Source organism: Medicago truncatula, chromosome 8, assembly GCF_003473485.1.
Source record: "Medicago truncatula cultivar Jemalong A17 chromosome 8, MtrunA17r5.0-ANR, whole genome shotgun sequence".
In the NCBI taxonomy this organism is placed as follows: Eukaryota; Viridiplantae; Streptophyta; class Magnoliopsida; order Fabales; family Fabaceae; genus Medicago; species Medicago truncatula.
The window spans coordinates 25414239-25430671 of NC_053049.1; the positions used below are offsets into that span (position 1 = coordinate 25414239).

At 34.5% G+C, this 16433-nt stretch overlaps 3 protein-coding genes across 3 annotated transcripts; all 3 read left to right on the forward strand.

Moving 5' to 3' along the window:
* Positions 1-13: 13 nt before the first annotated feature.
* Positions 14-6271, forward strand: LOC25502591 (G-type lectin S-receptor-like serine/threonine-protein kinase At1g11300). The gene is made up of 7 exons (XM_013590139.3): positions 14-1327; positions 3400-3531; positions 4452-4648; positions 4738-4948; positions 5042-5279; positions 5393-5540; positions 5703-6271. The coding sequence occupies exons 1-7, from the start codon at positions 58-60 to the stop codon at positions 6009-6011; spliced, it is 2505 nt and encodes an 834-aa protein (XP_013445593.1). The 5' UTR covers positions 14-57; the 3' UTR covers positions 6012-6271.
* A 2807-nt stretch (positions 6272-9078) lies between these two features.
* Positions 9079-10495, forward strand: LOC120577514 (G-type lectin S-receptor-like serine/threonine-protein kinase At2g19130). Its single transcript, XM_039829078.1, has one exon. The coding sequence runs from the start codon at positions 9185-9187 to the stop codon at positions 10493-10495; it is 1311 nt and encodes a 436-aa protein (XP_039685012.1). The 5' UTR covers positions 9079-9184.
* A 1096-nt stretch (positions 10496-11591) lies between these two features.
* Positions 11592-13609, forward strand: LOC25502592 (G-type lectin S-receptor-like serine/threonine-protein kinase RKS1). The gene is made up of 6 exons (XM_024772982.2): positions 11592-11720; positions 11830-12029; positions 12119-12329; positions 12423-12660; positions 12771-12918; positions 13080-13609. Exons 2-6 carry the CDS (start codon positions 11859-11861, stop codon positions 13386-13388), a joined length of 1077 nt encoding a protein of 358 aa, XP_024628750.2. The 5' UTR covers positions 11592-11720; positions 11830-11858; the 3' UTR covers positions 13389-13609.
* The last annotated feature ends 2824 nt before the right edge of the window (positions 13610-16433 follow it).

The window sequence follows — 16433 nt, forward strand, 5'->3', positions numbered from 1 at the left end:
CCAACATATTATGCCAAGAGTTTTGAATTGAGCATTGCAAATCAAGTGCGAACTATCATGGCACTGGGTTCTACAATTATTACCTTGCTAATATTATCATTATTTTATTGCCGCAATTTACTTTGCATATATGCAACATCCTATAGAGAATTGCTAGTAGTGGGACAATTGATTAGAAATTCAGACACACTTGTTTCAAAGGGTGGGAACTACGAACTGGGATTTTTCACTCGAATCAGAGAGAACTCGACCAAGTACTATGTAGGTATATGGTTCAAAAAGGTAGCAAATGACAAGATTGTTTGGGTTGCCAACAGAGACAACGCATTTCAAACATCCTCGGTGTTTCTTACCATTGACCATGATGGTAATATTGTAATCATAGATGGAGATATGATGTCCTACGTGACTGGTGCTCCAAACAGCAGCAACAATAGCATTAGGAATAGTACCTACGCAACCCTCTTGGACACAGGAAACTTGGTACTGGTGAATAATTCTAACCAAGCAATTTTATGGCAGAGTTTTGATCACCCCACAGATACCCTTTTGCCTGGAATGAACATAGGCTACGATACTGACACAGGACACACTTGGTCATTGAGATCATGGAAGAGTACAGACGACCCCTCTTCAGGACCATATACCCTTCAATATGATTCTCGCTCTGCGAATCTGTCTGTTAGTAAAGGTTCAAATGTTTTGTGGATTGACGGTAATTCCAATTTTTCTTTTCATGATGTTTTGAACCGAGCGGAGTTCAAACAGAGCTACGGCTTGAACAACTATACTACTATTCCAATTGATAGCACTTCTCGCTTTATACTAGAAGCGTCTGGGGATCTTAAATACCAAGCCTGGTATGAGGAATCTAAGCAATGGATTTTTCTACGGTCATCAACGTGTGTGACAAACAATTCATGTGGATTTTTTTCCATTTGTAATCCGCAAACTCCTGACCCTTGTCAATGTCTCAGAGGTTTTAAACAGTCTAGTGCTGGTGGATGTGTTAGGATAAAGAAGTTGTCCTGCAACAACAATAACATTAAACATGGATATTTCTCATCCTTTAATATGTCAGTGAAATCACTTCGACGTCATCGTGTGCACAGGCTGGTGGATACCGGAGCACAGTGTAATTATACTTGCTTCAATGATTGCTCTTGTGTTGCTTATGCTTATGATTTTTTTGACGGTGCCTGCATGTTATGGAATGATCAAGTACCGACTCTAACCATCACATCAACCGGGGATTCTTATAAAAATATTGATAATTATAACCTAACGTTTCATCTCAGAGTTGCTGGCTCGGACAAACGTAATCCAAGTAAGTTGAAGGAATTAATTATTTTTTTTTCCCGTAAAATATAAAAATAGTTTCATCTCAGAGAGTTGCTGTTTTTGTTTGTTTGTGACCGTTACTGCATTTTAAGAGGGGGCCTTTGGTGTTTCTTGTCTGCTTTTCTTTCGTGGTTTGCGAATGTTGTTTTACTACAGCTGTTGGGTTTCTTAATTGTTGTGTTTCTGGTGACTTTACTGTTTCTTGAAGTTGTTCTTCATTCCGTATAAAGTCACATTCTATTAATATGATATAGAATGGCTTCAGTCTTGAAATCATTTTATCCTTGCTCAAGAAGCTTGCATTATTGATTTTGTGTCATTCATTACAAGTCATTTAATTCTTTATTTTTTGAGAGAATGTCATTTTTTTTTTTTTTGGTCAAGTAGCCTAGTGGCTAGAGCTCACACAATTAAATTGTGAAGAAGTGGAGTGTCCGGGGTTCGAACCCCGGCCCCTGCATATAATATGCAATATCCCTACCAACTGAGCTAAGCTCACGGGGAGAGAATGTCATTTAATTCTTGGCCTTTTTGACTTATACTTCTCCTTCCAGCATTCCATATATTTACCTAGGCCAAATACCATTTTGGTCCTTTTAGTTTGACAGAATTCCCAAGTTAGTCCTTTAAGTTTCAAGTAGGTCGTTTTAGTTGATAAACTATCTCAGCATTACCCCTACTGTCAGTTAATAATTGTTAATTAAGTTGTTGACTTGGATCAAAATACTGTCTTTTAAAAGCTTCAGAGTGTCAAAACGCTACGTTTAATGATCACAAATGAGAGCTATGATCTGTCAAAAATAAATAAAATTGTGAGCTATTGCGGATGAAAATTGTGCTAGAAAATTTGATGATAAAGCGAGAAGGTCCCTTGGAATTTGATGATCAGCCATCAATATTGCTTGTAATACTCTTCAACATGACACAGAACACATTTAGATAGACTAACATGTTGTGAATTCGTTGTGAAAACCACACCAATAAAACTTGATGCGTGGAGCAAATTAATACCAAGTAATCAAATCAAGCGGGTAGCAAATAATTCAAACAAAAGTAAACAGCAAGAGATAAAAGGAAGAAGAAGAAGAAGAACACAAGAATTTGTTTACCCAGTTCGGTCTAATGATGACCTAGTCTGGGGGAGAGAGCAGCTATCCGTTCCACTATAATGATATGAGTTTCTTTACAAAGAGATATTGAGTTACAAGAATCAGTCTTCAAACCTAATTTTACCAAAGTCACAGCCTCTTCCGGTGACCAAGAGACTCAATCCTAATAGTGCTTTGTTCAAGGTGAATCAAAACAATCCCAACCCTAGTGTTGTTGCCAAGAGAAATTCTCTATAAACCCTAGTTTGTATGTTGGCTTCTAAACCCTGTTTTTCTACTCTTCTTTTCATCTGATACAAGACTTATATTTATAGTGGAAAGTATCTCTTAAAATATGGAACAAATCTTCACTGAAAATACGTTTCAATTATTTCCTTCAGCGTACCATCGTGCCACGTTACGATTCAATCGTGACACGATTTTTCCAGTGACGACCTCAGAATCTTGTTTCAACAATCATAGCACGATGCTTCTCCATCGTAGCACGATTCTCCAGATTCCTGATTTTAAGTTAACTCTCACATAACATATTATTGAAACAAAGTTAGATAATGGGTTGATAACTTGGTCGTACCTTCTTTCTGGGCATATACCAACTTATGTTTATTTTTGGAGGAACTATAGCATAATTTATAACAAAGAGCATACCAATAGAGCGACCTAACCAACTTATTTGCATGCTCATAATGTTAGATATCCATGCACAGCTTGAGGTGGAGTGTTTTAAATAACGTATATTTATAATAATTGTACACGGTCCATATAATACACATTAGGTTTATATTTGTCTATTTTAAAAAAAAATATATTTTCTCCACTCAGTTTATTTTTTCTTTTCTTTCATACATGATTAATGACATCATTTAAAGGAATATACAATGAACACCAAACTAATTAAATCATTGGAATGAATGGAAGTATTTTGCTAATTGATAATTCTCCTTTTCAGATTCTAATGCAATTGGAAGACATGGAAACGGGAAGAGGAATCTACTTGTAATTGTTATTTTGATCTCATTTCTACTATTTCTTGTACTGGTTTGCCTATTTGTTTACCGGACTAGAAAGCAAAGTGGGGAAGGTAAGAAGTTTACTACCTCACATTCAGTGGTGTTGCTAGGACCCTGGTTTAGGGGGTGCAATTTTTTTGTCTCATAAATTACTTTGACTAGCCGTTATGCTGGAAATTATTCGAGTCGAATCGAACATGTATGAGCTCGACTCGACTCGACTCGTTAAGAATTTGTTCGGTTCGAACCTCGGTTCGAGTTTGACAGGAACTTTTTTTTCATCTCAAGTTCGACTCGTTTAAAGTTTACGAACAGTTTGGTTCGGCTCATTAGGTTCATTTCGACTGTTCAAAACACATAACTTTAAGTATGAAAATGAGTAAAGCCACTTGAACCACCTAACTCAAAAGTCAAAGAATTTTAAATATTTTATACACAAATATATTGGAATTTATACCAATTTTTAAATTCATTTGTTCAAAGAATTCTTTTGTCTTCCTTTTTAAAATATTTTTAAATGTTATATATATATATAATCGAGTCATCGTGAAATAAACGAGTCGAACTACATCTAGTTCAAGTTCAGCTCAATTAGTTTACGAACTTAATTTTCAGTTCAAGTTCGGCTCATTTGGTTCATGAACCAAATTCGACGAATCAATTGTCGAATCGAGTTGGTTCGGTTCATTGTCAACCCTAACTAGAGGTAATCATATTGAGATGTGTTGCAAAAAGAAAGGCATGTGTTGGTATAAAAGGAAGAGAGTCGATGCAAATGAGGTGCATGGTTTGTATTTTAGGGGGTTCATGATAGATAAAAGATAGAAAATTAATGTAAAAACAAAACATTGAGCAGGTGCATATGAACCCCCTGAGTATAAGGTGGCTCCGCCACTGCTCACATTGCAACTATAATTTCTCATTAATGCGATCCGTATAGCATTAAAATTACCAAACTTATCACATTAACCCGACTCTATAAATTTTGTAGGTGATGATTTGCTCAATTTTCAAGTAGGCATGAGCATGAAAGTTAATAAAGACTCAGACATTGCAGACAAGAGTATAAAAGTAAGGAGGAAAGAAGTCAAGTTGCCATTATTCAGTTTTGCAAGTGTTTCAGCAGCGACTAATAACTTTTCAGATACAAACAAGCTTGGTGAAGGTGGCTTTGGACCTGTTTATAAGGCAAGTTCTAAAGTTCTTTTTATGCAATATTTTTAACAAACCATTTACACTTTATGCTATTATCACTTTTTACAACTTTTCCATTGTAGGGCATACTATTGAATGGGGATGAGGTTGCTGTGAAAAGGCTATCCCGAAGATCCGGTCAAGGATGGGAGGAATTAAGAAATGAAGCATTGTTGATTGCAAAACTCCAGCATAATAATCTTGTTAGACTTCTCGGCTGTTGCATTGATCGAGATGAAAAAATGCTTATTTATGAATTCATGCCCAATAAAAGCTTGGACTGTTTTCTCTTCGGTTTGTACTTTTCAAAGAAATTATTATACTCTTAAACATGCTCCATTCATTATAAACAAGACTCTAGTTGTGACATCTTTTGGTGCAAAACAGAAGCTGTAAAAAGAAGGATGCTAGATTGGGGATCACGGGTTCGAATAATTGAAGGAATTGCCCAAGGACTACTTTATCTGCATCAATATTCGAGGTTCCGGATCATTCATCGAGATTTAAAAGCTAGTAACATATTGTTAGACGCCAACATGAATCCTAAAATTTCAGATTTTGGAATGGCTAGGATATTTGGTGAGAATGAGCTTCAAGCAAATACAAATCGGATTGTTGGAACTTAGTAAGTACAATGAATTAATATTAGTGTCATCTTATGCAACGAAAATTGGCTTCGGATTTTTAGACAAGTGATCAATGAACAACTAATAATAACTCTTTATTCTTGGTTTTTAGTGGCTACATGTCTCCTGAATATGCTATGGAAGGCCTTTTCTCAGTTAAATCCGACGTCTTCAGCTTTGGAGTGCTTTTGTTAGAGATTATAAGTGGCAAGAAGAATACTGGTTTTTATCAAACAAGCTCTTTCAATCTTCTTGGATATGTAAGTACCTAAATTCAGTTAAAGTCATTGTTATAATGAGTTTTTGAGTTGAGGGATTAAATATGCTTTAATCATACACATTGTACAGTATTATAATGCCCAATAAAAAAAATTATCTATCTATGTGATAATTTTGGGTTCTTTACTTGTTGATTACTCAAGGCTTGGGATCTTTGGACCAACGATTCTGGAATGGAGCTAATTGATTCAGAATTGGATGATATATCCAACAAGCATTTAGTACTAAGATACGTGAATATCGGACTTCTCTGTGTTCAACAAAGTCCGGATGATAGGCCAACCATGTCTGATGTTGTATCAATGTTTGGTAATGACACTGCATCGCTTCCGATTCCAAAGCCACCAGCATTTCAAAATGTGAGAGGCATTAAAAGTTCAAGACTCTCAAAAAGCATAGAAGGAAACATTTCTGTGAATGGCATCACAGATTCAGTCATTGAAGCAAGATGAGTTTTAGAGTGACGACGTCACTATCTGTAAGAATTGAATACTTACTTGTTTGGGTAACATTGAACAAACTTGTGTCAATGCTACTATTATAATTTCTTTCCTTTATCTACTCCAATGTTGTTTTAGTAAAATCTGTCAAGGATAATCATTAGGAGAATAAAATTAGATAGTAGTTTAGAAAATTAGTTAAAATTTAAATATGCTCTATAAATAAAGATTTTGTATTTCTTTGGCTTAATTATATTTGTGATTCCTATCAATATATCTGATTTGATTTTAGTCCTATAAAAAAACGAGTTTTGATACGAGAAGAAAGATTGATCAAGAGTAATGAAAAATTCAAGCAAAAAATGAATAGAAAAAAGTATATGAAACACAGAGAATGATGAAACAAATCATGGAGATGATCCAAAGATAAGCCCAACCTTAGTTGCACAACTTTAGCTTGTTTAGTTTTTATCTATTATTTGTTTTCTGCTCACTGTTTTTATGCTTCTTAAGTTCTACTTCTGATCAATTCTGTTGTTGCTTCTGAATGAAATGATTATGCTTCTGAACTTCGCTCTTGCTCTGAAATATATATATATATATATATATATATATAGGGGGCATATCACATGAGAATGGGTAACTTATGTGAGAATGATAGGAATAAATTCCAACCATTAGATCAAAATCGTATGGATGAGATTAGAATCCAAATTTTTTGAAGTCACGTGACTCTATCTATTCTTCCTGTTTTCCCCAAAAAACCTTTGAATTAAATCAATGAAAGATGAATTCATAAATCTACAGCATTTGTCTGGGGAAAATCTGTCGTGCCTTAATACCCTTTACACTTCAAGCTGACCTATAACCATCTCCCACTCCCATAAAGCATTTTCAAAACCGAACAAAACACACACAATTTGTTTTACCTCAATTCCTTTTGTCAAAGATGCAGCTATGAAGTGAAATTTGGTTTTTTTTTTTTATCAATCTACTTATTCAAATCGATTCATGCTAAAAAAAAAAAAATTAAAATTCCCAATTCATGAAATTAGGTTTAATCTATCACATCGAGACATTAACTTCAATCCTGTAAATAAACATTAAGAGGAATATAGAGATGGCAATGGGTGGTATTTTACCCAAAACGGTTTTTAGAGGAGAAGAGAGAAAAGTCACAGCTTTTGGGGAAGAGAGCATCACTTGACTTCAAAAAATTTGGATTCTAATCTCATCTATGCGATTTTAATCTAATGGTTGGGATTTATTCCTATCATTCTCATATAAGTTACTTATTCTCATGTGATATGCCCCATATATATATATATATATATATATATATATATATATATATATGATTTTTATTGCTTCTGAATTAATTCATTTACAAAATTTCTCACTGTTTTTCTCATCTCTTTCCTTTTGTATTTATGATTATTTTTTTGTTGATGACAAAAGGGGGAGTAGATGTATAATATTTATAGGCTCTGATCCCCATTAATTTAATCCTAATCAAGTTAAATTAATAGGATCTCCTTCCAATCTCTTAGTCTATTAATGTGAAATTTTTTTATGAGAGTTATTGCGGTTTTAAATGATAAATTTAATTAACATGGATAGAATTCAGGGGGAGTTTACAAACCTCACCTTAAAGTACTATTGAACTTAGGGGGAGCTTACAAACCTCATATCTTTATAGTCAACGTGTTAATTAGATTAACAACAATTGAACATTTTAAATACTAATGTTTGTCATCATCAAAAAGGGGGAGATTGTTGGAACAAAATATGTTTAACATTACCCTTTGAAGGTTTTGATGATAACAAGGTATTAAAAAATTGTCAATTGGATATGCTAATATTTTTTCAAGTGTATAAGACCATAGACAAAATTTGACATCTTAAAAAGATTTTGGAAGAACAATAGAGAGCAAATGAACTAACAAAAAGGAAGCTTAAAGCGTCTGAAGAAATTTGCTCTTGAAGACAAAGTGCTCCTGAAGTAGTGATGTCATCAGAAGCAAGTTCATCAGAAGCTGAAAATCACCAGAAGCTGCAGTTCATCAGGAGATGCAACATAAAGCTTCAAAGGTTGTTCAATGGATTTAATCTCGTCTAAGCATTGCAGAAGACTGGAAAAGTGAAGCAACGACTAGTTTGAAAGGATTTGAAGGCATTGGATGCTTATTCTTCAAAGAGCGTTGACAAAGTACAATTGTACGAAGTGTACAACCACTACCTCCACTGCTCTGTTTTTGTCTCTGCTACAAGACAAGAAAAAACAGCTCTTCCTGCAAAGATGTTCCTTCACAATGGGAATGCATTTGAAATTGATCCTTCATAGGACAATAACCATATCAGGCAAAAGATCATTGGTGATTGATCAAAGCTTCAAACGACCTATGTAAATTGCTTTGTGTCTTTCTTTTCTCTTTCTCTCTCTGTTTTATCCGCTACATCTAGTTCTGAACATCGCTTCAGAAGTAGAACTCTATCTGCTTCTGATCAGTGTTTTCAGCTTAGAAGAAAAAGAAGAAAAAACCAACACAATTCAACCCCCCTTTGTGTTTTTCTCACCTTTAATCTCCTGGTATTCAAAATTTTTAAAAGACTTTTTACTTATAAAAAAATCTCGAGGTATTCAATCAAGATTTTAATATATTAGAAATAATTTCGTTGGTATTCAATTAGGATTTTCAAAAAATTTTATAGGATCCAATAAAATCTGGTGGTATTCAATCAAAATTTTTCACAACTTAAAAATTGTCTCCTGGTATTAAAAAATGTATAGATCTCAATAGATTAGTTGGTATAATGAATTTTGAAGGAATTGATCAATATGAATATATAATTTGTTCCAGATAATTATTGTGAAAGTTAGGAGAAATATGAGGTACAGACTAGGTGTAGGGGATGTTATCGAGCATATTTTTCCACTCAAAATCTATAACGTGTTAACTTAAAAGTAGCTTCATCCACGGCCCACACTAAACATAATGTGTGGATTAAATCAATATCTCTGTTGTATTTTAGTTTAATGACTTTAATCTGCTTGGACCACCAAGATACTGAAATAGGAGACTTACTACTATTCAAAGTCTCCTGAAATAACTAAATTAATTAATCACTAAACATTTTAAGCCAAAAGTTTTGAATTGAGCATTGCAAAGTGCAAACTATCTATCATGGCACTGGCTTCTAAAATTATTTCCGTGCTAGTATTATCATTATTTTGTTGCCTTGATATGTTATGCGTAAATGCAACATCCTACAGAGAAATGCTAGTAATGGGGCAATCGGTTGGAAATTCAGACACACTTGTTTCAAAGGGTGGGAACTACGAACTTGGATTTTTCACTAGAAATAGAGAGAACTCGATCAAGTACTACTACGTAGGTATATGGTTCAAAAAGGTAGCAAATGACAAGATTGTTTGGGTTGCCAACAGAGATTACGAACCTCAAACATCCTCGGCGTTTCTTACCATTCACGATGATGGTAACATTGTCATCATAGATGGAGGTATGATCCGCTACGTGACTGGTGCTCCAAGTAACAACAATCGTATTAGTACCTACGCAACCCTGTTGGACACAGGAAACTTGGTACTGGTGAATAAGTCTAACCAAGTAATTTTATGGCAGAGCTTTGATAACCCCACCGATACCCTTTTACCTGGAATGACCTTAGGACACGATACTTACACAGGACGTACTTGGTCATTGAGATCATGGAAGCGTACAGACGACCCCTCCACGGGACCATTTACTCTGCGCTATGATTCTGGCTTTGGGTATCTATCTGATAGTAATGGTTCAAATGTTGTATGGATTAATGATGATTCCGATGTTCCTATTCAGGAAATTTTTAACCAAGTGGATTTTAAATTAAAACCGAGCTACGGGTTGAATTATGCCACTCTTACAATTAATAGCAATTCTCGGTTTATATTAGAAGCGTCTGGGGATCTTAAATACCAAGCCTGGTCCGAGGAATATAGGCAATGGATTTTTCTACAGTTTTATCAGTGTGTGACAAACAATTCATGTGGACATTTTTCTGTTTGTACTCCAAAAGCTGTTGATGCTTGTCAATGTCTCTACGGTTTCGAAAAGTATGATTCCGATTCTTGGAGTAAGGGGGATAGGTCAGCGGGATGTGTCAGAATAAATAAGCTGTCCTGCAACACCAACAACAATAAAGATGAATTCCATCCTTTGAATATTTCAGTTAAATCACTTCCACATCATGTACACCGGCAGGTGGATAAGTTATCACAATGTAATGATATTTGCTTCACTAACTGTTCTTGTGTTCTTTATGCTTATGATATTTCTAACGGTAACTGCATGCTGTGGAATGATCAAGTACCGACTCTGAAGAACACCTCGACTGAGTATGCTTATAATAATATTAATAATTATAATCTGAAGTTTTTTCTTAGAGTTGCTGGCCCGGACAGACCTAGCACAAGTAAGTTGAAGGAATTTTTATAAGCAAGTTGAATGAATCTACATTCCCTTTATCATGTCATATTTCTGTTGTGAATAATGTATATTTATAATAAATGTACTTCACTCATTTGGCAATCACATTAGATTTCAATTAGTCTAAACAACTTTTTGTTATCTAATCTTGTCAATTTTTTATCAGAGCCGAGTAAATGGTTGCAGTATGGGTAGTGGACCCAGACCCAAGCTAGAGTGTATAAATGTGTTTCTGAGGTGTAATTTGTTTGGAGTCTTGCATTTCTCAGGTTTTTGGACAATTGAGTGTATGAATGTGTTTGAGTATTATAATCCTTTGAGTTAGCTTTTAAGATGAGATCCAAGCACATTTAACGCACCACCATGCACAACATCTTCTCCGTCACGTGACCACCACACAAAGCCGTTACTCTGGTGTGGCGTATGACCACCACACATCACCTTCCATGACTCTTTTAGCATGATAATTCTTCTTTAGAAGAGGTGGAAGCCCCCCCCGCCCCCCCCCCCCCCCCCCCCCCCCCTCCACACACACACACATTGGTGTTGATTATAAAAGTTAAGTGAATAATAGAATATTTACATCAGACTATCATGCTTTCCTTTCTGGCAGCCCTGTATCATAGAGGAGTAAGAGACACAATTTAGAGCTATGACACAAGAAATTAGTGAGCTATTCTTTCAAAAATAAATAAAATTGTGAGCTATTGTGGATGATAATCGTGCTAGAAAAATTGATGATAAAGCGAGAAGGTCCCTTGGAGTTTTTTGTGAAAATAAATCAGCTATCAATATTGCTTGTAATCTTGTTCAACATGACAAAACAAAACACATTTAGATTTTAGACAGACTAACATTTCATTGAAACAAAGTTAGATAGTGGGTTGATAACTTGGTGGTACCTTCCTTCTGGGCATATACTAGCTTCTGTTTATTTTTTGAGAGGAACTATAGCATATTTTATTTGCAAGCTCAGAATGTTAGATATCCATGCACCAGCTTGAGGTTGAGTGTTGTAAATAATGTATATTTATAGTAATTGTACTGGTCCTTATCAGACACATTAGGTTTAGATTTGCTAATTGACAATTCTCTTCTTCAGATTCTAATGCAATTGGAAGACAAGGAAACGGGAAGAGGAATCTACTTATAATTGTTATTTTGATCTCATTTCTACTATTTCTTTTACTGCTTTGCCTATTTGTTTACCGAACTAGAAAGCAAAGTGGGGAAGGTAAGAAGCAAACTAGCTCACATTGCAACTATAATTTCTCATTAATGTGATCCATTTAGCATTACAATTACCTAACTTATCACATCGACCAACTCTTCAAATTTTGTAGGCGATGATTTGCTCAATTTTCAAGTAGGCATGAGCATGAAAGTTAATAAAGACTCGGACATTGCAGACAACAAGAGTATAAAAGTGAGGAGGAAAGAAGTCAAGTTGCCATTATTCAGTTTTGCAAGCGTTTCAGCAGCAACCAATAACTTCTCAGATGCAAACAAGCTTGGTGAAGGTGGCTTTGGACCTGTTTATAAGGCAAGTTCTAAAGTTCTTTTTAAGAAATATTTTTAACAAACCATTTACACTTTATACTATCATCACTTTCTACAACTTTTCCTTTGCAGGGCATATTATTGAATGGGGATGAGGTTGCTGTAAAAAGGCTATCTCGAAGATCGGGTCAAGGATGGGAGGAGTTAAGAAATGAAGCATTGTTAATTGCAAAACTCCAACATAATAATCTTGTTAGACTTCTCGGCTGTTGCATTGAGCGAGATGAAAAAATGCTTATCTATGAATTCATGCCCAATAAAAGCTTGGATTGTTTTCTCTTCGGTTTGTACTTTTCAAAGAAACAGTTATACACTTAAATATGCTCCATTCATTATATCCCAACCTTAAGTTGTGACATCTTTTTGTTCAAAACAGATGCAATAAAAAGAAGGATGCTAGATTGGGGAACACGGGTTCGAATAATTGAAGGCATCGCCCAAGGACTTCTTTATCTGCATCAATATTCTAGGTTCCGGATCATTCATCGAGATTTAAAAGCTAGCAACATATTGTTAGACACCAACATGAATCCTAAAATATCAGATTTTGGAATGGCTAGGATATTTGGTGAGAATGAGCTTCAAGCAAATACAAATCGGATTGTTGGAACTTAGTAAGTACAATGAATTAATATTAGTGTCATCTTATGCAACGAAAATTGGCTTCGGAGTTTTAGACAAGTGATCAATGAACAAATAATAACTCTTTATTGTTGGTTTTTAGTGGCTACATGTCTCCTGAATATGCAATGGAAGGCCTTTTCTCAGTTAAATCCGACGTCTTTAGCTTTGGAGTTCTTCTGTTAGAGATTATAAGTGGCAAGAAGAATACTGGTTTTTATCAAACAAGCTCTTTCAATCTTCTTGGATATGTAAGTACCTAAATTCAGTTAAAGTCATTGTTATAATGAGTTTTTGAGTTGAGAGATTAAATATGCATTAATCATACACATTGTACAGTATTATAATGCCCAATAAAAATATTATCTATCTATGTGATAATTTTGGGTTCTTTACTTGTTGAATACTCAAGGCTTGGGATCTTTGGAACAATGATTCTGGAATGGAGCTAATTGACTCAGAATTGGATGATATCTCCAACAAGCATTTAGTACCAAGATACGTGAATATCGGACTTCTCTGTGTTCAACAAAGTCCGGAAGATAGGCCAACCATGTCTGATGTTGTATCAATGATTGGTAATGACACTGCATCCCTTCCGATTCCAAAGCCACCAGCATTTCAAAACGTGAGAGGTATTGAATATTCAAGACTCTCAAAAAGCATAGAAGGAAACATTTCTCTGAATGGCATCACAGATTCACTCATTGAAGCAAGATGAGTTTTAGAGTGACTTCGCTAGTTGTAAGAATTTAATAGTTACTTGTTTGGGTAACATTGAAAAAACTTGTGTCAATGCTACTATTATTTCTTTCCTTTATCTACTCCAATGTTGTTTTAGTAAAATCTGTCAAGGATAATCATTAGGAGAATAAAATTTGTTAGTAGTTTAGAAAATTAGTTAAACTTTAAATTATATGCTCTATAAATAAAGATTTTGTATTTCTTTGGCTTAATTATATTTTTGTTTCTTGATTTTAGTCCTATAAAAAACGAGTTTTGATATAGAGGATAGAAAAAGCGTTATTTTCAAAAAAAAATCAAGCATGGATTTTGATTGCTTTGTGAAGTTTCAACGGCGATGATCAGAACCTGCACGATGACGGTGCCAGAAGGCACAACATGCAGGGTATAAAGCTAATGTCGGATTTACATGAACGGGTGTAAAAAACTACACTAATGCAAGAAGAAAAAGAAGTATGGTGTACGATGAGGTTGGATGCATTTCATAATATTTTCAACAACAATTGTGGAGAATCTGTCTCTCTTTCATGCATATGAGATGGATGTACACGAACAAACCCCAAATGCTTTTTGGTATGATGAAAATATGATTTTGGATTGATTTATTTAGACGATGTTGTGCATTGTCACTACATATTGTACGAACCATGTGAATAGACCACTTGCTTTGTTTTTTGGTTTCAACCACTATAAGGGGTCAATAATTGTTGGTGCAACACTACTGTACGATGAGACAATTGAATCATTTAAGTGGTTGTTTCATACATTCTAACAGGTTCACAACAACATAAAAAACCAAGGATTGTCTTCACTTGACCAAGATCATGCATTGGTCAGGGCACTTGTTGAAGTGATGCATAAGACTCACCATGGTTTACGCACCATTCACTTGTTGCAAAATGAAATTAAACATGCTTGAAACTTGATGAATGTAGAAAGTTATTTTTAAGAAATTTCAAGAAATGCCGTTAAGGCATCACCTCGTGAAGAGGACTTCAACATTGTCGATTATTGTGTGAATTCCATGTGAACGAAAATAATGGCACATCACTCACAAGGCAAAGACAATGAAAACCATAACAGTGATAACCCAACGTTTCCAAGTTATGATGCAAATAAGGGATTCAATAAACAACTTGGTTTAAAAAGACAACCGCAAAAGCAACATAAGAGTTGTGTTGAGATCTAGCATATTCCCTAAAAAAAAAAAAAAAAACTCATCCTAGAGGGCAACCCCGCAATAGAGTCTCCTAGGTATATATATGTTGATGTATATGTATATCTAGCATATTTTGTTATGCTATGCTCTAATATTTTAATTTTATGATTCTAATATTTTAGCCATGCTCTGATGTTATAATGCTTAGAAATATTCCATGTTTTTCTTACTTCTCTTTTTTATTTATTTTTTGTTGATGACAAAAGGGGAGTAACATATAGTACATTTAGGCTCTGAACCCACTAAATTAAAGTTAAAATTAATTTAGGAGAACATTCTTCTCATCTCTTAGTCTCTGAATTTCATGTATACTATTTCTGAGTGACATTTTTAAGATTAAAATGAATATAATTAACATTGATAGAACTTAGGGGGAGTTTACAAACCTCACCTTAAAAATTATCAGACTCATGGGGAGCTTACAAACCTCAAATCCTAAAGTCAACTAGTTAATTAGATTAACAACATTTGACCATTAATACTGGTGTTTGTCATCATCAAAAAGTCGGAGATTGTTGGAACAAAATGAGTTTAACATTACCACCTTAAGTTTTGATGATAACAAGGTATTAAAAAGTCAATTGGATATGCTAATATTTGTTCAAGTGTGCAGGACCATAAACTAAAAATTTATAAGTCTTAAGTCAAAATGAGTTGTGCTTGAGCATATGAAATCTCTTGCTTGTGTTCTTGAGTATTAGAAGTCTCTTGCTTGTGTGCATTTGTAATCAGATATTGATTTTAGTGAATTCTCCTTGGAAAGGCAAGGGGGACAGGACTACTTCCGAATTGTGGAAGAAACTTGTATAATTGCTCTGTGTCTTTCTCATCTCTCTCTCTCTCTCTCTCTCTCTCTCTCTCTCTCCCTCTCTCTCTCTCTACATTATCCACTGCATTAGACTCTGAACTTTGTTCTTGAATCTGAACTCTATCAGACTCTAAACATTGGACTTAGTTTAAAAAGAAGAAAAAACTAACACAATTCAACCCACCCTTCTTGTGTTTTTCTCTCCTTCATAGTTCTGCCAGTAATAAGCAAAATTCTTGTAGTGGGAGAGGATCAATGCCCCACAAGTTTCCTCAACCACAGTTAGAGCTGTCAAAAGGGGCAAGCCCGTATGGACCGGCACGTTAAGCCCGATTAATTATAGGTTTTGAGACTTAAATATTGAGACCGAATTTTTATAAGGATTTTTAACCCGACCCTAAAAAGCCCGGTGCCAGTTTGGGCTAGCCCGTATGGGCCGCGGGTAGCCTGTGAGCCCGCATAACAAATAAATATCTTGATATTATATATATTTTAAATAATTTTATACTTAGTTGATTATTAAAAAAAAAAGTGAAAATTCAATGAATTAACACACAAATATTAAATAGCTATAGTACTTTTGTTGCTTATAATTTTAATGATCGAATATATAAATATCTATAATCATAACATTACTTAAAAAAAAACATCTATAACCATAACATACGTAATTTATTTAAAATTGTTTTTTGCGCCGTGTCAGTTTGCGACGTTTGTACAAAAATGGTTATAAATATTTTTTTTGCTAGAAATTATTTAAACACATTTAAAATATTATTTATAAGAAATTTTATAGGAGGTATTTGATAGTAATTTTTATTTTTAAAAAATAAAATGTTATTAAGTGCCTTGGGATTATTGGTTCATCTAAATAACAAGCTCTTCACAAACAAACCCTAAACCGGAATTTTATATTGGATTTACTTTCTAAAATCTAGTTTCTCTTAGGCCTATCACATCTCCTTTCGGAAGTGAGTGTGTTTCTCTAGCAACCA